This window comes from Pholis gunnellus (genome assembly GCF_910591455.1).
Source record: "Pholis gunnellus genome assembly, chromosome: 23".
NCBI classification, from domain to species: domain Eukaryota; kingdom Metazoa; phylum Chordata; class Actinopteri; order Perciformes; family Pholidae; genus Pholis; species Pholis gunnellus.
In genome coordinates this window covers 4999759-5024381 of record NC_136550.1, presented here as the reverse complement: position 1 = coordinate 5024381, position 24623 = coordinate 4999759, and the positions used below count along the sequence as shown (strand labels likewise).

The 24623-nt window shown below is 38.6% G+C and overlaps 3 protein-coding genes across 10 annotated transcripts; 1 reads left to right on the top strand and 2 right to left on the bottom strand.

Moving 5' to 3' along the window:
• Positions 1 to 1030: 1030 nt before the first annotated feature.
• Positions 1031 to 6269, bottom strand: LOC306714615 (ubiquitin carboxyl-terminal hydrolase 47-like). 4 transcript variants are annotated; one of them, XM_079184666.1, is made up of 11 exons: positions 6142 to 6269; positions 4931 to 5058; positions 4748 to 4844; positions 3894 to 4009; positions 3702 to 3772; positions 3227 to 3352; positions 3039 to 3134; positions 2656 to 2784; positions 2439 to 2567; positions 2260 to 2335; positions 1031 to 2054 (listed from the first exon to the last, which is right to left on the bottom strand). In XM_079184666.1, the coding sequence occupies exons 2-11, from the start codon at positions 4986 to 4988 to the stop codon at positions 1255 to 1257; spliced, it is 1698 nt and encodes a 565-aa protein (XP_079040792.1). In that variant the 5' UTR covers positions 4989 to 5058; positions 6142 to 6269; the 3' UTR covers positions 1031 to 1254. The 4 variants fall into 4 exon arrangements, with proteins under 4 accessions (XP_079040792.1, XP_079040791.1, XP_079040793.1 ...); XM_079184665.1 differs by having other exon boundaries at positions 4931 to 5061; positions 6142 to 6176; XM_079184667.1 differs by lacking the exon at positions 6142 to 6269 and adding an exon at positions 6046 to 6131 and having other exon boundaries at positions 4931 to 5061.
• On the top strand, positions 6250 to 8933 carry LOC306714616 (E3 ubiquitin-protein ligase RNF19B-like). The gene is made up of 4 exons (XM_079184669.1): positions 6250 to 6455; positions 7533 to 7737; positions 8187 to 8357; positions 8475 to 8933. Exons 2-4 carry the CDS (start codon positions 7543 to 7545, stop codon positions 8928 to 8930), a joined length of 822 nt encoding a protein of 273 aa, XP_079040795.1. The 5' UTR covers positions 6250 to 6455; positions 7533 to 7542; the 3' UTR covers positions 8931 to 8933.
• Positions 8934 to 9062: 129 nt separating this feature from the next.
• Positions 9063 to 23155, bottom strand: LOC306714613 (uncharacterized protein). Of its 5 annotated transcripts, none has more exons than XM_079184660.1 (25): positions 22918 to 23155; positions 22723 to 22824; positions 22541 to 22643; positions 22326 to 22447; positions 22051 to 22121; positions 21844 to 21969; positions 21230 to 21325; positions 20967 to 21098; positions 20764 to 20892; positions 20624 to 20661; positions 20217 to 20257; positions 16583 to 20122; positions 16000 to 16105; positions 15681 to 15790; positions 15515 to 15585; positions 15308 to 15433; positions 15116 to 15211; positions 14852 to 14980; positions 14637 to 14765; positions 14488 to 14525; positions 14317 to 14348; positions 14131 to 14229; positions 12001 to 12066; positions 11826 to 11879; positions 9063 to 10010 (listed from the first exon to the last, which is right to left on the bottom strand). In XM_079184660.1, exons 2-25 carry the CDS (start codon positions 22775 to 22777, stop codon positions 9964 to 9966), a joined length of 5556 nt encoding a protein of 1851 aa, XP_079040786.1. In that variant the 5' UTR covers positions 22778 to 22824; positions 22918 to 23155; the 3' UTR covers positions 9063 to 9963. The 5 variants fall into 5 exon arrangements, 4 of the variants coding, with proteins under 4 accessions (XP_079040786.1, XP_079040789.1, XP_079040787.1 ...); XM_079184663.1 differs by having other exon boundaries at positions 17288 to 20122; XM_079184661.1 differs by having other exon boundaries at positions 22937 to 23155.
• Between the last annotated feature and the right edge of the window lie 1468 nt (positions 23156 to 24623).

The following is a 24623-nucleotide window of genomic DNA, read 5'->3' as shown; positions in this document are numbered from 1 at the left end:
CCCTTCACAGACACTGTTGAGATGCTTTTGAGTGATTCCATTTCATACAACTTACTTCTATGCTAAGATGGGTTCAAAGTCATCTGCACATTTATCAGAACACTCACTGATTTACAGTGGATGTCCATGTAAACCTCTAAAATAAATGTGTAAACATTTATTTTTTGTATATATTTTGTATGTTTATGAACGATCCAATTTACAGTATTTTACAATATTAGTAATCTCAAAATAACACTAAACAATGATGACAAGTTTTTCAGTCAGGAATAGTAGTCTAACAAACAACAAAAAGTAACAAAAACATACATTTATTTTTAAATACTGCTAGAAATGTTAGAATTAAGACGATACTTTGACCGACATAAATAATGACTGATGTGTAAGATTCCACATTCAGACGGCAGGTGGAGTCTTCTCTTCTGATCCTTCATTTTAAAGGATAGTTCTACACAAAAGCAGTTGGAGCCCTGAGGTGCAAAACAACACACAACATTTCAGGAAACACACAAAGTAGGTTTAGTGGAAAAGCACAATAATTTGCAGAGGTTTAGGTCAGGATACTCAGTTATAAACGCCCTTACAAGTGCAAAAAATCATAATCATAAGCCCGCTGAACTGGACTATAAGACTACAATCCATGGTTTATAATTAAAATATGTTTTGGTGGTTTTTGTATTTCATCTTCAGCTGCTTCCACCCGTGTATTTTATCCCCATCATGACGTACATGAATAAATATATATCAACGAACTGAGAAGACTAGTTAGATTCTACCTTGTTAGGTATTAAGGAAATCAAAGTCTGGTAAATAATGTGTAAGTGAACAACACTAACAGGGTTAACTTACAGATTTCTTTATCAAAGATAAATGTGCATTATCGATATGCACATGCATTATTAAGTCTTTCTGTTTCTTCCCTTTATTTACCTCCTACCAGAGCTCCACTGATAAATAAAAATTAAAAAAACTCACTTTCCAGGAATTTCATAATTGATTTCCCTCTGACCACATAAGTACATTTGTGATTAACTCAGTGCAATCCCTGTCCTAGCCTGAAGCGGTCACATATTAGTCTATGCCTTGACAGTAAAATACACAGTGAAGTACTCAGCAGCCACTGAATTACTTTATTGTTTTACTGACAGAAATGCATGTTTATCCAAATACTGCAAGTGCATGTAGCTTCCTAAAACAGTGAAATTTAGGATATTCCAAGTGACAATTCACGTATCTCTTATCCGTATTCATTCTTCACCTCCATGGCTTCTTTTTTAATTTGTCCTTGCTCTCTGCAGCCTTTCTTCTCGCTCTCGGACTTGCAGCTATTTCTCTCCTTGTCACAGTCCGTGTGGTCGCCGGTCTGCAGCTGCCGTCCGTCGTCACAGCATGCTGCATTTTCTCCTCGTCTCTCTTTGGACTGATTGATTTTAAGCATTTGTTTAGTGAAAAGCCGAGCCCAACGGGTTCCTGCATGATAAATAGCTGCTGCAAGTCTCTTGTCGGGTATGGAGGTGACTTTAGACCAGAATCACACACATTCGCACTGACACATGCCTCTCTTTTCTGTTTAGCTCTATTTCCTTTTACCTCAATTACTGCCTCCCTTTTGTTTTTAAAAACTTTATCTTCTGCAGGTTTGACTCTATTTCTTGTCAGGCTACTATCATTACCATCTTTTTGTAACTTTGTAAAATGTGACTCTTGTGTTTGTCCACGTGGCCTGTAGCCCTCTCCATCTGCTCCGGTGCATGTTTGAAGTAACATCTCTTTGTGCGGCCTCACGCATGCTGCTCTCGGGTCTCGCTGTTCGTTCGGTTCCCGAGAAAAGTTTGTCTGTTTCTTCCAAACCGTATCGTCATGGCTCTTCTTTAATTCATCGTCATTCAAGCGCTTCAAGTTTCCCCCTCCGTTGCAGCTTTCATCCTTCAGTAGATCCGGTACGAGGGCCTCTCCTCTCTCCGTCTCGTCTCGTCTTCCTTCAGCATCGACATCTGCATGTGTGCAGAGAGACTGCTGGTTGTCTTCATCAAGTTTTTCAGTATGTCTGCTAACTTTGAAGGTAAAAATGGGAGGTTAATAATAATGTATTTATATAGCACCTTTCATACAGAAAAAAACAGTTTCATCTTCTTCCCCTTAAGATGCGAACTGACTTCAGTGTTAGACTTGAATAGTAAAGCAGTTTAAATGAAAAATGTAAACAGAGCCAAACAAAAAACAGTAAACCATGAAGTAAATGCACATTTGCAAACTTACCCTTCCTGTACATGAGGAGGTAAGCTGTACGAGACCTCAAAGACTTATTTCCAGCCCTAAACAGTTGTGGTACGACCTGTAGAATTGAAAATAATCACAGTAAATGTTAAACTTGGCATCGTTGAACTGTGTGAGGATTTGTGAAACTGGACTGCATGTAGAAAAATGAGCCTCCTTACCCCGTTAACAATGTCGTCATTGAAGTGATACCACATGAGCGTTTCGAAAGACTTGATTTGTGCAGTGTAGTGGCCTCCTGTTAGATTACCGAAGTGGTTAACTAAAGCGTAGAGGTCGTATTCACAACTCTGAGGAGACGGAAACAAAACAACGTCAACACATTTTGGAAATGTTAAATCAAAAACAATTTGCTGTGGAAATAAATATAAATAGTACCTCTATGTGTACAGTTTTGGGGACGTCCACGTTGCAGTGAAGCTTCACGTAACACCTGCGCTTGTAGTCAAAGCTGAATCTCTTCAGCAGGAGGGTCAAAATCTCTGGACTCTGTGTCATCTCACATCCCTAGACCACATAATGAAACGCAGAGTTACTCAACAAACTGAAGACTTCAGTCGATCGAAATCAGGAGTCAGGAATTAGGTTTAACCTGCTGTAGTGAGGTGCATGGAGATGTATAACGTTAAAAGGTCACATACTTATTGGGATCTACATAAGCCTTGCATATGCATTGTTATCAACGTAGGCTTGTGATGAATGATGTAAAAGTTTTCATGCACATTAAAAAAAGGGAAAACTTGAATTAAATGAATACTCACAAAGTCTGCATCTCGCTTTTTATTGCAGCGGTTGCAGAACACTTTGTTGTCCCCGCAGACCTTTTCTCCCTTGAAGAATGCCTTCAACCCATTTTCCTGTAAACATTGTATATGTATTCATCCTGCACGCATCTTTTCATTACTATATTCATTACTCTTATTCATCGTTAAAAAGGAACGCGTAGTACCACGCTGTAGGTTTGACGACGCAAATCTTCCACCGCAAGTGGCAGAATCCAAAAAAAGCCCCTGGAATCATTGCTCTCTTTGCACTTAAGGCACGTGGTCCTGTGATTCAGCTCTCCCTTGAATATCTAGACACAAAAAAATACACCACAGGTTCAGTGGGTGCTGAGTAGCATGGTAGTTATATTCCACTCAAATTCAACTTTTTTTGTATCCTATAATCTCCTCCTGTAGACTTGAACACTTCAACCACTCCTGTAGCATTATCCACATCTCTAATCTCTCACATCTCTAATTCTTTATTCATGATGGAATGTAACTAAGTATATTTACTCAAGTACTGAACATATGTACAAATGTTTCTCACTATTTTTCTTACAATTCACAAACCAAACAATTCATGAAATAGTAGTAATAATCTAAATCTATACAATATTATATAAAATATATTATTAGATATAAAGATGCTATCCATACCTTGGCTGCCTCTGGACTGGTCAAACCCAAAATCTTCTCAAAATACTCAGCTGCATCCCGTTGCTCATATACTTAAAGTAGGAGAGAGGACAAACGGATCATTGTGAGCATATATTCAGCTCCTCTGAGTCTGCAGCATATTCACACACAAGCAGCTACAGCAGCAGTGTGATGTCTCAAATCCAAACTTACCGTTTGTGATCCCCAGTGTTTTTATGAGGTATTTTGTTTTCGCCGTACTTTTCTGTAAATCAGCAAAGAGTCTTCTCAGCTGTGGGTCAATGGTCGTTGAATCTTCACTGCAGCATCTGTGGCACAGTGAGAATAATACGTTACTTTATAGGAACGAGTGAAGGTTATCCTAAAGTTCTTTTTTACGTATTTGTCTAACATACGCTACCGTAAATATGAAGCTGTACCCATCAGCAGGTTAGCTTAGCTTAGCATAAAGACTGGAACCCTGGCTTTGACTGAAGTTGATTGACAGACATTGGTACATAAAATCTTTTTTTTTTTTAATTTTTCTTACAATAACAACGTCATATCGGTGTAAAAGAACATACAATCTCAATTATTTGGCTAATTTTATTCACATCAAAGGACGAGCAAGTTAAAAAGTCGGACTCATGTTAGGAAACAAGAGCACAAACCAAGAAAACAATACAAAAGAGACAAAAATGTATAAAATAAATAGACGTATACAGTTACCACTATTACATAATTATTATTGTCATCATTCATTCTACACCTTCAGCCTCCCTCAAACCCTTTTTATTAATTAGGGAACAGTATTCTGTTGCTTTTGGACAGAGCCAGGCTAGCTGTTTCCCCCTGCCTCCAGTCTTTATGCTAAGCTAAGGCAAGCTAACACCACTGGCCCCAGCTTTACTATAAAACATGAGTGGTATCAATCTTCTCAGTAAGAAAGCATCCCAAAATGTCAAACTGTTCCTTTAACATACTGTAAAGTTTTCTTTTGGGGTTTTCATTTGATCTGAACTGTTTAAAAATGTCAAAACAACCCAAAAGAAGCTGAGGTTACCAACCGTTTCACAGCCTCCCGGAAGTCTTCGGTCATGAACAGCACCTGAAGAACGCTGTTCAAATAGCACGTCAGACCTGGACTGTTCAGGCCATGGTAATCTAAAGACACAAGACACACAACTGCTACATGATCATGAAACTCAGAAGCGTATAAGACTCATTGTCTTTAATGTAATGTCCCTTACCTGAGATGGTGAAGTTGTCTAGTTTCCCTCTTAACATTTCAACGAGGTCATGATTCATAATGTCTTTTGAATGAGAGCGTTGACATTTTTAAGATTACCGGTTTGTTTTCCTGATGTACAGATTCAGCCTGCTGGAGCACATGAGATGCAACAGAAGTTAAGAGACAGCAAGCCGGGACAAGTGGCCTGATTTTACACTCACACTATTAAACAGCAATGCGGTCATTAACAACAACAGATCAACACCGAACAGTGAAAACAGCCAGAGGATAGTGTGACAGGGCTAGTTTCTGAGGGTTTTCTGCATGTATTTTGAAACTGTCTACTAGCTAGTAATGATGGCAGAAGGGTCATTTTATTACATTACCAGGGACGATTGTGAAAATGATACTTCTCACATGTACAAATTGTTTAGAAATGTACTACTAATAATCTACTACTAATGTATACAGCGGATGTAGTGTTACTTTTCTGATTTGTATTTTAAACAGGGCTACAAACACATATCAGTCTCTAAAATATGATGCTGTGATGATTGTTAGAAATAAACTTGCAGTAATTTAAGTTTCATTAGCTCCTCATCAACTAGATATAAGAATATAAAGCTGCTTACACATTCATGCGTCAGTGAGAATACTCCAATAACACATTACTCTGAGAGAGGCCATTCTGCTGCTTTTTTTATTTTGCTGCAAATACTTCTTTTGTTTTGTTTTCTTTATGTAGGATCAAGTGCTAAATAAATAAAGTTGAGTTTCTACTCATGCACAATAGGAAATGCAGGACTTTTACCACATGTGGCATTTCTATTCTGTGGTATTTATGCTTCCACTTAAAGTAAACAGCTCATATGGAAGCCCGACACGTACATCACAAGAGGGCAGCAGATCGATTTATAATGTTCTATGGCAACTACATGGTGAAATAAAAAAATAAAATAGATTTCAGCCCAAAGAAACAGCAATGAGTAAAATCCCAGTACATTAAACACGAGAAGTAACCAGTGAACGCAGCTGGTGCGTTTGGGTGTCATGGAAAGCCACGCAGCCTCTCGGTCCTCCGTTAGCACAAGCAGCGACTACAAACTAAGAAAGTGAAGACACAAATGAACCAACCTTAAAGCGGTAGCCACGCGCACACTATTACTCCCAAGGTCCAATAAACACGGTGACTCTTTGTTTAGGTATGTAGTGAGACACGATGTTACCTACCGAGCAGCCCGTCTGGTTAGTCGACTGCAACCTTCTTTCACTTTCGATATCAACGAGAGGTTGAAGGGAGGGAGGGGAGATACTGCGTCAGACAGACAGACAAGGGGTGAGAAAACACGTGCTTTACGAACAACTCACACCTACGATCAGACACAGACTGTCCGTCTTTACCCAAATCACTGGGTTTGCAGTTCATCTAAATCCTCCTCCAGTCTGTCGTTTCAGGCGTGGCTGTGTTGCTTCCGGTTGAGCAATATATTTAAAGAAAAGTCTTGAAAACAAAAAGTTAGATAGAGACGAACTGTTCCTCCAAGGTAAGACATCACTTCCTCTTAAACGTCTCCTGTTAATATGTGCCAGTTTAACTTCTGAATGTTTTATTCACAATGTGTGTAAATTAAAATGAACAATGTGCAGTGAGAGATATCAGCAGCAGGAAATACACGCATTGTCATGTAATTTACATATTCGGTGGTTTAAACTGTATTGACGCGTATTGATCCTTAATTCTTTGTGCATAATGAACATGTTTTGAGCCTTTCAACATTCAAAGTATGAACTTAAATGTTCCTTTAACAAGCTGTTTCCCCTACTGTGCTCTAAGTACATTCATCAAGTAAACATTAAACCAGCTGGGAATCCCCTGAGGGCCCAGCAGTGACTCAAATTCATTTATAGCAGCTCAGTGACGCGGATAAAACGTTTTGACAGCAGAGATGTCTTGTCAACAGAATGTTTTTCAAATCAGAGGTTATTAAACTGAACTACTAACTTATTAAAATCTGAACACACATGACACACATATTTTTAGCGTCAGTGTGATTTGCTCTACATTATTCACGCCTATAAATCATAAACATAATGTTCCTTATGACTCCAGAACTTCCCTAAGAATAATTGCATTGATACGGTATTTTTTCAGTATAAAAGTAATCCAGTGATGGTTATTTGTACACTCGTGGGCGCATTGCAAACATGCACGACTAATACCTAATTCGGCATACTTTGAATGGTGCCAATATGCCAAAATGTAAACAAATAAAGGCCACAAATTACTCAAGTTGTAGCCCAGAGTTAGTCGTACTTCCTGTTTACATCCCTAAAAGCTCAAAATGTGAGCATGATGTCCCAAATCAACAAAGAACAACGATGGGAGTTAAAAAAATCCATTCATGTGAACTTTTTTTTACACCTTATATTGTAATATTATGTGAGCCTATAGTAATATTTTGACATTAGGCTTTAAAAATATAATGTCCCATTGTTCTTATATATCGACCCCCTCAGATCATAATGATAGTCCTGATATTACGTCTGTACATTTGGGATATAGTGTTAATTTAAATCATAGATAGTAACCATAGTGCCTGACCTTTTTCCCACTTTTATAGGAGAATCAAAATGAGCATTCGGGGACAGGAACAGGTGGAGAAGAAGTACAACCCACTTGACACCACCCTGAGGTTTGTCAACAGGAAGGACGACTTGGATCCAATGTGTGACGATGACGACGACTGTCTCAGGGCAGAGATGTCCTGCGGCCACGCGGTCACTCCGGAATCTCTAACAAATTGGTGTCGCAGCCAGCTGGACGAGGTATCTCATGTCTTTTTTATACATTTTAATTAAAGCAATGTGATCAAACTGGGAAGGAGACAGTAGGGATATAAAGACAGTTGAGCATCTTGCTTGTGTTACATTCAGACTGTGATGACAGTAGCATGTAATGTCAGATTATTATCCTCAAAGAAACTGCACAGAAAATGTTTACTGATGCTTCAAATGAGCACAAATCTGTCTGCAAATTAAAATGTAACACCCGTTAAAAACAGCAGTAAGACAACATCATTTCGATGAAAGAGCAAGCGATACACTGTTTTGGTTCATTGTATATTTAAGTAAAATATCTTAGGAGCCCTGCAGTGTTACTGATATTCCTTAATTTCTGTCATTTTATATGCCTGTCACTGTCCAGCACATGAAAAAAACATGCTTCCTCTTTTCTTACATCCTGAACCGCCTCTTCTTCTCTTTGTTGCTTTAAGGGTATTTACAAATTCAAATGCCCTGCACTGGTGGAGGATTACAAACTGTGCAATAAACTGTGGTCGTACCAAGAGGTGCGCAGGCTGGCCGATTTGTCCTTTGAGGAAATGCAGCACTTTGAAGATACTATGGCTCGCCTGGCTGCTGCAGAATACTGTGAAATTCAGACAGTAAGTGATCCAGGGTTTGTTTTTTTTGGTTGTTTTGAATGTTGAATATCTTTTGATTTGGATATTTAAAATGACATGAAGTGCACTGATTTTTAAATCTCCCTGTTCAATAATCAGTGCCCGCTGTGTAAAACGAGGGTGGAGAGGAAGAATCTCTCCAACCTGTGCGTCCGGTGCACCATGTGCACAGCCGATCAGAAGAAGGCCTGTGACTTCTGCTGGCAGTGTCAGAGGAAGTGGAAAGGTCCAGGCCCTCGATCTGACCGCTGCGACAACGACGGCTGCATCAACAGGGACCTGCAGCTCCTGCAGACGTGCAAGACCATCGGTCTGCCCGCGGTGAAGGGGGTCACCAGCTGCCCCTCTGTCCGAGTCTGTCCTACATGCGGCATGAAGGTGGAGCACAGCCAGCAGTACTGCAAAAATATCATCTGCCCTCGCTGCCAATCTGAGTTTTGTTTCGTCTGCCTGAAACTAAAGCGAGAATGTATTAAGACCAGTTCACCCTACGAGATCTGTCCTAGTGGTGTGGCTCCTAGACAGACCTCTATCCCGGTGTGGAAGAGGAAATGAAACAGAAACAGACGTACAATTTAATAGATTTTAGTTTAAATGTATCAATAGTACATTACTCTGTAAATATTTTGTTGACAAAATGTGACAAATACTCGCGTTACAACTCCAACAGACTTCTTGTGGAGGAACTCTGCCTCCTTCTGGATGGACTTGAACATGACAAGGAAGTCTGTTTTATTGTCCCGTGAATGCCAATCACTACTAAGCTACTGAAAATGTTACTAGTAACAAATGATATACTGCACATACAAAGTTACATTTCTTGAAAAGACTTCACTTAGATTTCAGAATGTATTTAGAAACCTTTACTCAATAAAATCAATCAAATTCATGCGCCGTCTTCATTTTTATTTTCTTTGATTACATTTACAACGTTCTTACTATTACGCCACAACAAACTTTGAAATTCCAGTATAGCTCTATTCCAGGAGCTATAATTAAAAATATGTTATAAATGTTTTCAAAATGTTAGTGTATATTTAAAATTCATTCAAACAGATATGATGTACATCCGTGTCTTTAAAGGTTTAACATCAGGATCAAACTAAATAAAACATTCTCTGATCACTATGACAATGTATAAAAATGTACCACAACCTCACAACAAACTATATGCATGTACACTTGATTGGAAATGTATATATATCTGTGATTTTGTGCTCCCAGTTTTTGGGTGTATAATTTACATCTAATATAGTGCAGTTCATTTTGTTTATGAATTTTTAATTTAATGTAGAATATCATCACCGTAGATGTTTTTTAATATTTTGTCACACGATGGTCAATCACATAATTTTCATCTGGTTTAATAAATGGAAGACAATTAAAAAACAAAGTTGATTCATAAACAATAATATTCTTGATAACGCTGATATCAGGTTGTTGATAAGATTAGTTTTCATCTCTGAACCCATTTAGACAGCAATAAGAGTAAAAAGACATCTCCTCAAATTAAGTTCAGTTTCATTAAGGTTGTTCTTACAGAAAGAAGCATGAATGACAATACTAAACAAACCAAAAGTCAGATTGTTCATTTGGTCCAGTGTCCTCTCTGGTCGGGTCGAGTAGAATTCTCACCTGGTGGAAAAGTAAACCAGGAATTCATTTCTTCAGAATAACACACAGCAGTAACTGAAAGTCACAAAAAGTTATATCTAGTTCTGTGGAGGTTTGATTAGCAGCACAATCAAAATGACATGTTTGTTTGAATGAAGTTGAAAGCCGAACTCCAACATTGTGAGTTACCATACGCTGGTCAACTTTATGGCTAAATGACTCTTTCTTCCGCTCTATTCCAAACTGTTCCTCACTTCTTTAACTTGTCGAATGTGTCTTCATTATCAGTGTCTATTTTTCTTACTTTTCTTTTGAGTTCCACCTCGTCACCTTTCAGTTCTTTTACAATGTTGTTATTTTTTTCTTCTACCTCTCCTGTATTTGTCTCATTGCACTTCTGAAGCTCTGTGGCTTTGAAGAAAGGTCATATATTCAGTGATGATCAGTATCTGTGTCAACGTAATGTAGCCTTGGAAATGACACCTTAGTGTTTTTGTATACTGTATGTATCATTTAAAGCACACAATGTATCAAATTATAAAAAATAAATCACATAAGCCAGTAAAGTGGCCACTTTTGTAGCTATACTGCCATAAACACACAGCGATTCCCTCCACCAAATATTTTCATTTTCATAATTTACATCCTGAAACAAGTCTAGATATCAACACATGCTCCCAGTGTAGCCTTAGAATATATACCCAAGTATTTTTTGTATACTGTATACGGCTCATCATGTATCTAATGAAGTAAAATCACATGGAGCCAATGAAAGTTGTTATTTTTGTAGCTGCTGCCACAAACACACACTGTCCGTCTGAATTGGCTTTGAAGTGAAGAAAAAAGTTAGATATTTAACAATGATGTGTTAATATTACAATCATGTATTTTCTTATGATCTTACCTCTATACATGAGAAATGATACAGTCCTTGAACTGGGGATTTATTATTTGCATAGAACAACAAAAAGGTGACAATATACAGTCAACACTGCTGGATAGATAATGTATCTCAGATTATTATCAATTAAAATGTAATAAAATACATTTTATCAAACATAATTGTAAACTTGAGGTTTTTGCAAATGGCTGTTCTTCAACCTGCACCATTCAACAAAAACAGACAATAAAAATGTTGATGATTTTCTATTTAAATGTGAAAATGTTTGCCTTTTCCTCTGAGATTTAAAGGAGCATCACCTTGTTTCATTTCATTCAATGTTTCCAACTTGTGGCTGAGATACAATGTCTGAGGTCCAACACAATATTGTCAAGATTGAACAATTGGTCTTTTATGAAGCAAAAACTAAATCTGAAAGAATAAAACATAATATAATACTAATTTACTTAGCCTTTACTTTGTTATATCATTTTTATCCAAGCTTTAAAAGGAGCATCTTTTTCATTATTTCATAAAATTCTTCGAACTTGTTGCTTCTGATTTTTTGTGTGACGCTGGACTGAGTACTGTCTTCACATAAAGACAGATTTTCTTCTGCCTCCTTATATCCACTATTTATTATTTCACAGTTCCACAATTTGTGATTTCTTTTTACCTTTATGTCATGACTTGTTTCTGTGACTGATAGTTTCTTCTATCATGTCTAAATGATCACTTCTCTGTTTACCATATCCCATAAGCTCAGACTCATATTCTAAACTCAATGTTTAACTTTTTCATATCGTGCATGTCTTCTCCTAAACTCTGAGGGATGAATTCATTGTTCTTTCAGTTTATCATCATCTGCACCTTGAATACCAACATCACTGTGTTCCACCTTTCTACTACTTCTCTTGTGTGTTTCACCTCATCCTCCATCAGTTCGTCAACATTACCTTTTTCATCTGGTTGTTCAGCTGCATCTTCTGTCACACGGGGCGTCTTAGAAGCTGTGGGTTTAAAGGAAAAGTAATTTATTCAGTAATTCGTTCAGCAATAATCTGTTCATATTAAAGTGATATACGTTTTCACCTCACCCTGTTACATTTCAGAGAAGTGAGCATTACTTACAAAAAAGGGACAAAAAACCACTGAAGTAGCTCAGAATTCCCTTCATTTGTGCAGCAGGTGCAGCTTCTGATTACAAACAAAAATGATTTACTGTCAAAGATTTGGAAACATTTGGTTGAATGAAATAAGAAAGGTGAACATAACATTTGAAAAATGGGGAGTTGTTTCATGGTAAATGTGTAATATTAGGTCAAAATGTTTTTTTTCTAAGGTGATATTTCACATCCAGCTGTCTCAGATACTGTTACACACCTTTGTACATCCTTACTATATTTCTATATTTAAATACACTTGCCACTTTTATAATATACTTGCTTTAAAGTACAGTACTTTTTTTATTTACCATATCTTATTGTAAACTTTATAATTTTTTCTATTTTTAAATTATGTCTAGATTTTTGCAGAGACGTGCGATGCTATATCATTCATCCTTTAGGGGATAGAGTTTGCAAATTAAATATCCAGTAAACATCCGGTCCATTAAAGTAGAGAACAAGTGAACACAAGGAGTCCATGAGGAGAAGTGATAGAGATTAACCAGTAGCAGTATTTCAATGACTTTAAACATGACATCTCATCATTTAGGTTTGAGGGTTTTGAAAATGTGTCTGATTGATGAAATATTAAATATAGAGAATGTTGGGATCTGGTGGGTTTGGTTATTAGCAAGTATAGAAATGTACTATTAATTTCAATACAATTACTAACATCAATATGATTATTAACAGATTAATATTCTTTGACCTCTTTAAATGTGCATGTGGCACCTATTCACCTCAATGATACGTGTATTAACTTACAACCCCTAAACTTTAAAGCAAGATTTCTGCTCACATTTAAAATATATCTGCGTTCTACGAGAGAATATGTTTTTTCTGCATTACCCTTTTCTCTTCCTGTCTGATGCTTTGATGCTTAATCTCTTTTCATCTGTACCTCATCTTTTTCATTCTGTTCTTTTTTCCCTCATCTGATCATTATCAGCATCCATTTCTTTGTGTTCTACATTGACTTGTTTCAGATCATCCAGTTTACTGATTTCATCCGGTTTGTTTGCAATGCATTGTGGGTCAGATTAAGCAATGATCTGTTAACATTAGAGTCATAGCCTGAATGATTTTTTAATAGTTTTTCATTCGTGGTCCACAGAGGACGAATCCTACACACTTTACTGATCCCTTGACTTTTCCTGACATTTTTGGCTTTTAGTGAAATATCTCAACAACTATTGGATGAATCCTCATGAAATTTGGTACAAATATCCATGAAGCCCAGAGGATAAGTCTCCACGACTTAAGTGATTTCTAGAGTATTCACTTGTCCTGTGAAATATCTCAACATCTATTTGATGAATTAGCACAATATGTTGTACACACACTCACGGTTCCCACTGGGCGAATCCTAATGACTTTGGCGATCTCCTAACTTTTTCTCTCATGACATCAACATCGGGTCAAAATGTAACTTTGTCCACAACCGGTGAAACTACATTTAGCTCAAATCCCAGTACCACCTCTGCTGCTAGCATCGACAAACATATTCTAACAGTTAGATTACATTGTGATAAATGAGATGATTTTCATAATCAGGTTAAATGGTTGGTCTGTAGCCTTTTCCAAATATTCTGCTTCTTATTACCTTTTTTATTATTGTTGTCGGTCTTCTTCACTTCATCCAGTTGTACTCTGCACAAACCCATCTCTTCTCCAAGATTCAGGGGAGCATCATCTTCTTTCAATTCTTTTGCGTTTGCTTGTGTGATGCCGGACTGATTACCGTCTTCATTTAGAGAGAGGCTTTCCCCTTCATCTCCACTGCTTTTTACTTTACTCATCCTGCTTTGGTTCTTTCTCATTTCCATGTCTGTGTCATGTTTTCTTTCACTGACTGATACGTTATCTTCATTGTGTGATTTATTACTTACCCACTGTGATTTTACTTCCATATCTACCTTCACATTCCCATCCTGCAAAGGCCCAACAGCAGGCTCCGTCTCGTACCTAACCCCAGTGTTCAAACCATTCTTTACACTTTCTGCTTCACCCTCCTCTCCTCCAGTCTGATGACTTAATGCCTCATCTCTTCTCTTATGTACATCATCCACTTCATTCTGTCCTGTTTGTGTCTTACCTTTGTTATCAGCACCACTTTCTCCTGTGTTTCTTTTGTGTTCCACATTGTTTTGTCTTGGATCTCCCATCATGGTGTCTGTCTGACCTTCTGAATTGGCTTTGAAGGGAAAAAAAAGTTATATATTTAGCAATGATCTGTAAATATTGCAAGCCAAAATATTTCTGTGTATTCTTATGAGTTTACCTCTGTACATGAGCAGATAAACAGTTCTGGAGCTGGTGAACAATAATGTTAAAGTTATTGTTTGCATAGAACAACAGAAAGAGGACAACATACAGTCAACACTCTGGATAATGTAATATATCTTGGATTATTATTAATAAAATTAAATAAAATGTATTTTATCAAACGTACTTGTAAGAGTTGGTTTCTGCAAATGGCTGTTCTTTAACCTGCAGCATTCAACAAAAACAATTTCAACACATTTATATTTAATGTCTGATCTTTCTGTTGGTATGTTTTGAATGTGTCCTAATGGAATAAATGAAGAAAATCCAACTCACCTTGTAGACGTGAGAGTCATTAAACTCGTACCAGATGTTGTCCTCATTGGACCGGATGGTGGCCGTGTAATGTCCACCTGTTAGACTGCCAATGTGATCCACCATCGCATACAGTTCATACTTCTTGTCCTGCAATGAAGAACACAGTCAGGTACACAGAAATAATTTAAAATTAATTATAAAAAGGGTCAACATTTAAAGCTACTTCTCCTTACATTTGTCTGTAATGTACGTGGCACATCCACACGGCGGTCTGATTTGACATGTGTCATGGTGTTGTAGTCGAAGTCAAATCTCTTGAGGAGAAGAGTCAAAACCTGAGGAAATTCCACCATCTCACATCCCTAAATGATACAAGAAAGATTATTAAACATTATTTTAGATCTCAGTAATGTAAACAAAGATAACATTTTCATTTGATTCCTGTATTAAATTTGGTCCACTTACAGTTTGTGTTTTAATTTTAAGGTCAAACTCACAATTTCTGTCTCTGTTTTCTTTTTACAGTCCTTGCAGAACACCAGGTTTCTTCCATTGAATGATTTAGACTGGAAAATCCTTTCAAAGCTTCTTTCCTGTAAAAACACAAATGTTGTAATAAATTCCAAGTTAGATGAACATGCTCACAACACTTAAAGTTATTAGTAGAACTCTGAACTTTGGCTGCTCACCACGCTGTAGGATGAGTCATGGGTGTCCTTCAGTGACAGTGGAAGAGTCCAGAACTCATTTGTCTCTTCAATGATTTTGTGGCCTTTGGAGCATTTTGTTGTGTGTGTCAGCGCTCCTTGGAAAACCTACAAATAGAAGTATCACGTATATCACAGCTTTCTTATTGGTTCACAGTAAATACCTGTAGAGATTTCATCAGTGCTCACCTTAGAGGCCTCTGGGCTGATCTTACATAAAATCATCTCCAGGCATTCAGCTGCATCCCGTTGTTCATAAACTGAAAAAGCAAACAAACATCATTTTAATGTATTCATTTCATCAAAACAATTGTAATTTATACTGATAATCAAGTTTTATTACAGTCCATCTTACCATCTTGGATCCCGAATGTTGCTGTGATAGTTTCTGTTCTACATGTTGTTTCCTTCAGGCCTTTAAAGATGTTTCTCAGCTGAAGATCCGTACATTTGGTTGGATTCAACCTTATTGAAGAGAGAAGTTTCTCAGTGAATAGTGACTTTCTGCCATCTGTGTTAATATGCTCACTGATGGAGTTTTGTAAGTTTGAAACACCCACATTCTCCCAAATGAAACAATGTTTCATGTTATTAGTTTACAGAATGTTTGGTTCACATTTAAATGTCTCTCCTTGAGCTTCTATTGTCTACAGATGAAAGCAGCTGTTTCTAACCTGCGGTGGATCTCTGTTGTCATGGAGAGAACCTGCAGGACACTGTTGAGGTAACATGTGGCGCCCTGATTATACAGACCATAATGATGTCTCTGTGTCGGAGTCACTTAAAGGAAAAACACAGTGTCATTAGGTCATCGCTATTCATTCATAATACATAATTCTTTCTTTATAGCTGATCATGTGAGAAGAAGTGTTCATATTTGATGGCATACAGTATATTATTGTTATTGAGCTCATCAATGTGATTTATAATAGACACACTGATTCTTTCCAAAGTGACAGTCGGCCACATCTTCATGTAAAGATAGATTATGAGGTATTCACCTGAACATCTCAGAGAATGCTTCGAGATGTCATTGCTCCGTATATATTGTTCTTTATGCAGCAGATGTAATGTCTGATGTTCAAAAAAACTATTTTTAAGAAAACCTGTTAGTACTAATAATATCTTTATTTATGATATCGTATAAAATACAATAACTATATATTTATTAGTGCTGGGCAAGTTAACGTGTTACTATGTCTTTAATTTCTGTTTCTTCATTTGTGCGTACAGAAAAAGCTACTGCAGGTTCATTACCTGCAGCAGCTGCCCACTCAACCTCCTGTCTCCTCTTTACAGCATCTTGACACTGGTCATTGTAAATGCCAGTGATATCAGGAGACGACATCTTTTTCTTTTTGTCCTTTTTGTTTTGCTTCAGAAGGGAAGTGCAATGACACAAGCGTCTTTTCTTCTCACCTCTTTCTTTCACTGCATGTTTTTTCCCAACAGCTTGTTCGTGTGCATCAGACACATTTAGCATTTTTCTGGCATTTGAATGAACTGTGCTAATTGTCTCATTCTGCTCTTTTCTGCGTGTCTTTGGCCTCAGCAAAGGGTCATCCAGTCGTAAGTTGCGAACACCCTCTGACACTGTGACCGTTGCATCTGTTTTTGGATCAGATTCTATTTCAGCATTTCCTTCATCATATTCTACCAAACTCTTAAGGCTGCCTTGAGAGCTTCCTTCTAAAGTTATTATTCCTATTTTCTTTGTCACAGTGCTTTTCTGAACACCACTAAGGGTTGTTATAGTTTCTTCCTCAATTATCTTTGCAGAATATGTTTTTGACTGCTTTGAACTACGTCTTCCTTCCTTTGTATCCTCACTAAGTCCAGTTCTTGCTCTTGATGGTTGAAACTTTTCAACACTGCTATCTCCCCTGTTCTCTGTCACTATGCTGCTTCCTGCCAATCCTGCTTGTCTAAGAGAAGAGTCCGCTCTTTGAATATGTTTATTACCTGCTTTGGGTCTTTTTGCTGCACCAACATCTCTCTGTGTTGTAACACGCTCTGATCTTCTATTCTGATCCTGTTCTTGTCTCTCTGATGCTCCTTTCCTTTGTTCATGCTCATCATCCCCGCTCTTCTGTTGCTTGTCTCCCTTCCCATCCCTCTCCTCCACTCTCGGTTGCTCAGGGCTTTGATAAAACCTGCTTCCACTTCCTCGTTTAGACCTCTGATCATCTTTAGGCGAGTTCCGTTTACTCTTACCAACTCCACTGCCTTGAATGCCGTCATTGTAGTGGTCATATTTTGTCAAGAGCTTTTCTTTCCCTGCTTTCCTTTCCTCATCATCTGTTTCCATTCTCTCCCCATCTTCCTGTTTGTCCACACTAACAGGATTGAAGTCATCTTGACTACCTTCCTGTGTACCTTCCTGATCTTCATACATGTTCTGTTTGACAAGATCTAATCCTTCACCGTCCCGACGCTCTGTATCCCTGTCAAGGTATTTTGTTGAAGCCATTCCTCTCCTCTCCTTCCCTCCACCCTCGTCTCTATTTACACCCATTACCACTTTTTCCTCGTCTTTCTGCATGTCAACACAAACCTGCTGAGGTTGCATGTTGCTGACGTCCTGTTTTCGCTTCGTGTTGCGCATGCCTTCACCCTCCTGTGGTCTCATGTCTCTAACATCACCTGGATCACTGACATCATCCGGATCATCAACACTCTCTTCTTGTTGAGTTTCTCCAGATACGCTTTCTCTCCTTTCTGTCTGGTTGTCAGCCTGTGCATTTCCTCTCTTGTCTTCCTCATCAAACATCACTATTTTATTCTTGTCTCTTTGTTTTTCTGGATGATAACTCAAGTCATTCCTGTCCTCTTTACGGACCAGATGATTGCTCTGCCTGGAATAACCTCCACTGTCCTGATCCTCTTTGCAGAGGTGAGATGATAGCCCCACTCCTCTAGACCCAACAGTGACTATGTCTTCATTTCTGAGTTTCTTTATGGAAGCTGCCCACTCAACCTCCTGTCTCATCTTTACAGCATCTTGACACTGGTCATTGTAAATGCCAGTGATATCAGGAGACGACATCTTTTTCTTTTTGTCCTTTTTGTTTTGCTTCAGAAGGGAAGTGCAATGACACAAGCGTCTTTTCTTCTCACCTCTTTCTTTCACTGCATGTTTTTTCCCAACAGCTTGTTCGTGTGCATCAGACACATTTAGCATTTTTCTGGCATTTGAATGAACTGTGCTAATTGTCTCATTCTGCTCTTTTCTGCGTGTCTTTGGCCTCAGCAAAGGGTCATCCAGTCGTAAGTTGCGAACACCCTCTGACACTGTGACCGTTGCATCTGTTTTTGGATCAGATTCTATTTCAGCATTTCCTTCATCATATTCTACCAAACTCTTAAGGCTGCCTTGAGAGCTTCCTTCTAAAGTTATTATTCCTATTTTCTTTGTCACAGTGCTTTTCTGAACACCACTAAGGGTTGTTATAGTTTCTTCCTCAATTATCTTTGCAGAATATGTTTTTGACTGCTTTGAACTACGTCTTCCTTCCTTTGTATCCTCACTAAGTCCAGTTCTTGCTCTTGATGGTTGAAACTTTTCAACACTGCTATCTCCCCTGTTCTCTGTCACTATGCTGCTTCCTGCCAATCCTGCTTGTCTAAGAGAAGAGTCCGCTCTTTGAATATGTTTATTACCTGCTTTGGGTCTTTTTGCTGCACCAACATCTCTCTGTGTTGTAACACGCTCTGATCTTCTATTCTGATCCTGTTCTTGTCTCTCTGATGCTCCTTTCCTTTGTTCATGCTCATCATCCCCGCTCTTCTGTTGCTTGTCTCCCTTCCCATCCCTCTCCTCCACTCGCGGTTGCTCAGGGCTTTGATAAAACCTGCTTCCACTTCCTCGTTTAGACCTCTGATCATCTTTAGGCGAGTTCCGTTTACTCTTACCAACTCCACTGCCTTGAATGCCGTCATTGTAGTGGTCATATTTTGTCAAGAGCTTTCCTTTCCCTGCTTTCCTTTCCTCATCATCTGTTTCCATCCTCTCCCCATCTTCCTGTTTGTCCACACTAACAGGATTGAAGTCATCTTGACTACCTTCCTGTGTACCTTCCTGATCTTCATACATGTTCTGTTTGACAAGATCTAATCCTTCACCGTCCCGACGCTCTGTATCCCTGTCAAGGTATTTTGTTGAAGCCATTCCTCTCCTCTCCTTCCCTCCACCCTCGTCTCTATTTACACCCATTACCACTTTTTCCTCGTCTTTCTGCATGTCAACACAAACCTGCTGAGGTTGCATGTTGCTGACGTCCTGTTTTCGCTTCGTGTTGCGCATGCCTTCACCCTCCTGTGGTCTCATGTCTCTAACATCACCTGGATCACTGACATCATCCGGATCATCAACACTCTCTTCTTGTTGAGTTTCTCCAGATAAGCTTTCTCTCCTTTCTGTCTGGTTGTCAGCCTGTGCATTTCCTCTCTTGTCTTCCTCATCAAACATCACTATTTTATTCTTGTCTCTTTGTTTTTCTGGATGATAACTCAAGTCATTCCTGTCCTCTTTACGGACCAGATGATTGCTCTGCCTGGAATAACCTCCACTGTCCTGATCCTCTTTGCAGAGGTGAGATGATAGCCCCACTCCTCTAGACCCAACAGTGACTATGTCTTCATTTCTGAGTTTCTTTATGGAAGCTGCCCACTCAACCTCCTGTCTCCTCTTTACAGCATCTTGACGATGGTCATTGTAAATATCAGTGGTAGCAGCTGGGAAGCCTCCAGGAGACGACATCTCTCCGGTGTCCTGAGTACAAGTATCAGCAGCGTGCACTGGAAAATAGGTAGAAAATAAATTCAGGCACAGTACCAAGCAATCTGAACACTGCACACATCATTAACACAATGAAAATGTCTGCCATCTCACCTTTCTTTTTCCTGTAGAAAAGAAGATAAGCGCTGCTGGATCTAGTGGGAGAAATGTGCAAAAGAGAGCGAGGTCATTTTCAAATACAGCTAAATGTATGACTTATGTTAGGTGAGTGTGTTGTGCACGCTCACATGCACCAATGTGTAGGTGTGCATGCATGTGAGCGTGCAGAAAGGGTTATTTCTCGTTTTCTTTTCTGCAGCACCGTAGTCAGTGGAGGCGGTGGGGTAAGTGGGAGCGTTTTAAAGATTGGGATTTAGAACGGGTGAGAGAAACAATCTGCCACAGCATGGTGTAATATAGTACAACTTGCGTATGTGGTGAATTCAATCCAACTGAAAATAATACATTCATAATCAATCAAGAAATAATGGAAAAAAATGTATGGTGGGAATGAAACTTACTTCTCAAAGTTATCCACCTGGAATGGCTGGTAACCAAGCTGTTGATGAAAATAAACAAACATAACATGATGAATCTGTTTGGAGTTTTTTTTGCACTCCAATATGTAACCGTCAATAACACAACGAATGATCAGTCTTACCGGTGTGACCTTGTCATCATTGAAGTCATACCATCTCTCATCGTCCTGAGCTTTGATTGTTGCAGTGTAATGTCCACATCTCACATTTCCAAAATGCTCCACAACCGCGTACAGTTCATACGTCTGATTCTGATCACCGGAGGAAAATATGATCAGAAATGAAAAAGGAATGTTTCATGATAAAATAGTAAAATATGTCACACCTCTGGTATCTGAAGGGTGCAGGGAACCTCCACAGTGCAGTTGTTTTTGACATTCGTCATGTATCGGTAGTCAAACTCAGACCTCAGCAGCAGCAGCATCAAAACCTCTGGATGATGCTTTATGACACATTCCTGAAAGAAACGGGTCCCCAACACTTATTAATATCTTATATTATAATACTCTTTTAACGTAATCAATTTGTAATACTGTCATTGCAAAATCACAGAGCAAATATACTAAAACATGCTTTCTCATTACTCACCATAGTAGCATCAGATTTGGCATCACACACGTCACAGCACTTCTGGTTTTCTCCGTTGATATGTGAAGCTCTGAAATACTCCTTAATGCCATCCACCTGAGAAAAAGCACTCAGGTCACTTGCATGTGAAATTAGCGACAAAATTCCTGAACAAGGAAAAATGAACGTAACAGTGCTCAACAGAAATTATACAGAACAAACTAATATTTCCGCCTATACACTATGTTTACACGCATGCTCACAGATATTGAGTAGTCTGATTAAGAAAATAGTTTGATTTAGCTTTCTTTTTTTTTTTTTTTAATTTTCTGATAAATTTGAGTTAGTATGTGCTTTTTAATCAATTAAGACTACGTAATTTTGTATTGCAATATCTCGATATACGATTTTATCGTGATATGATTCAGTTGAAAAATGACAAATCATCATTTTGAATTATCGCCTAGCCCTATTTAATGTGTGTGCCGTGTTCATAAATGTCTTCTCAAGATAGTTTTTGATATCTCGTTACTGAGCTACATTCTCTCCTGCAAATGGCATATTTACTTTACTAGATATCACCTGCTAAAAGAAAAATAAATGCTTTAAAAGTTGGCAGGTTGTGAGTTTCTTACCACGCTATAGTCTCCTGTGTAGGAATTCAACAATGCAAGAGTAAGATACCAAAACGGCACGTCGCTGTCAGTCTCATTAGAACATGTAGAACATGTGGTCTTTTGTGTCAACTGTCCGTGGAAGATCTGAAAGCACACAACTGGTAAACAAAGTGTTTTTTCATTTGAAGTACAGAATCCCTTCGATGTTGATGATGTCATCTTTACCTGTGATGCCTCGCTACTGGTCAGACCTAAAATCTTCTCAAAGTACTCTGCGGCATCACGGTGTTCATACACTGAGGGGGGAAGAGCAGAAATCAAATGTGTATTTCTTCAACAAAATAAAGGGTCAAGTTAAGTTAAAATAATTAAAGGGGAATGTGGGGATTAAAGGAAGTGGTAACACTTCTAGTGCACAGGATGCAGATGCTGAGGTAATTTGATGACACTACTGTACTCCATGTGACCTTTATGTCATCTGTTGTTCTGACATACTGTACCGTTATCGATGCATAGCGTCTCGATGATATTAACGGTGTGTGTGTCACATTGTTGTAAATCATCAAACAAGGATTTCAGTTGAAGATCAATGAACTCAGTGCCAGGATTATCACAGGTGTGCCTAAACAAAATAAAGACACAGTGGAGTCATAAAAAGGTGAGCTGTGGCCTCGATACGTTTTAAATGCATTACATGGGATGAAGTTGGACAAACCTTTCCACAGCTTCTCTGAAGTCTTCGGTCATGAACAGCACCTGCAGCACACTGTTCAGGTAACAAGTTGCCCCTTGGTTCATCAAGCCATGGTACGTTTTGGCTGCAGGGAGGAAATTGTTAATAATGTAAATTGCATAACTCTCTTCACACCATTATAGAGCTCGTATAGTACATCTTACCTGGAGAGGGCAATAATTTGTAGAACAACTGTCGACCATTATCGAAGAGATTCATTTCGGGTCCTTTTAAACGACGGTCTCAGTCCGCTGCTTCACTGTCGGCTGCAAAGGAGTTGACAATTACTTATTGGACAATAAATCAATCGCTCCTGTTTTGGAAACAAACACACAAATGCAGAAATACTATGAGCTCACCTTTAGTTTTACAACTCACACTTTCAAGACATTCCCGATTGTTGGTCAATTTTCTTGTTCGTTGACACGAACACGCAGTGTCTCTGTCTCCAGTAGCCTACAACCCTCGGTGTATACTTTCTCTTTCGTTAGTCACGGAACTATGAAATGCTGCATTCCAGGTGTGTCGGAAATACATTTGATTAAGGAGACGGTTCACATGACTGACAAGGAAATGAAACCATTTTGCACAAAAGACACTTTGTGGAAATGAATGTAAAATAAATAGAAAGCTAGGAAAAAGCTTGTTCTCTGTCTTCTTTCTTTGCTTTACGAGAGGACCTGAACGCAGCATATGCTCTGTCTGATGCACCTTTACTGTTTGTGGATAATCTATGGTTATCCAGAGATGTTTGTATATTACAGAATCCTTAAAGGCACACCACGTGTAGTGAATTTTGATATTTGTTATGTGTTTAGATACCGCCATAAAGATGTGCAGCCTATTGCTAATATTATTGAATTATTCAATTTAATGATTAGACATTTTAAAGAACTGATTTTATACATGGCAGTATTAAAAGGAGTATTGCAATAAAACAGTGATGCTTTTAAAATGTGTAAACAGCAGGAGGGGGGAGTTGGTCTCGGTCAAGCGGTCAGTCCTCCAGGAACCTTCACCACCATGTGGATCACGGACATGTGCTGGATCCCAAATTCAGACAGCAGCACCTCGTTTCCATCCAGCATCTTGTCTGTGAAGATCAGCCGCAGAGCCTCCTCTCCTACACACACACACAGAGAGAGAGAGAGAGAGAGAGAGAGAGAGAACCACATTCTGCCATATATTTAAGATGTAAAACCCCTTAAAAAAAACGGATCAGATTCCAATTTAGACAACTTTATTCAGTCCAAGAAGGGCAATTCATTTGCAGCTTTAACCAATCCAGTCACACAGTGTAAAAACTCACAGGCAAGGTACGTGCCAGAGGCAAGAGGTGGACTGGTGGTGATCGCCTCCTTCTAATAAAAATGATGATAGAAAATAATTTAAATTAATTTAAATTATTTTAAATTTAACCCCCCAGTTGAAGTAAACCATTAGAGCTTCATCAGCACCATTAAACATCTAATGAAATGAGAAGCAACTTAAGGGGAAAACCAAACCTGTCTGTCCACATGTCATTTGAATTCTTGTAAATATGCAACAGCCTGAAAGTGAAACTCAAATGTCAGTGACATAACACAGTCTATTATTGTTTTTATGACTGCTTCATTTAGGGCAGGGCGGAGGCTCGTTGCTCGATCCTTTCAGATATTCTCAAAGACATATTTCCAGGTACAAAGTGTTCTTTAAACATGAACATGATATGAACTCAGGTGAGGTTGAACCAGAAAAACAACATGAACAAAGATGATAGGGAGGGGAGGATGACTATTAATCCTGAACAGTCTCACAGTAACATCATTTGTGTGTCCAGAAAAAGATACTGCAGGTTCATTACCTGCAGTAGCTGCCCACTCAACCTCCTGTCTCCTCTTTACAGCATCTTGACACTGGTCATTGTAAATGCCAGTGGTATCAGGCGGGAAGCCTCCAGGAGACGACATCTCTCCGGTGTCCTGAGTTCTTGCTCTTGATGGTTGAGACTTTTCAACACTGCTATCTCTCCTGTTCTCTGTCACTCTGCTGCTGCTTCCTGCCAATCCTGCTTGTCTAAGAGAAG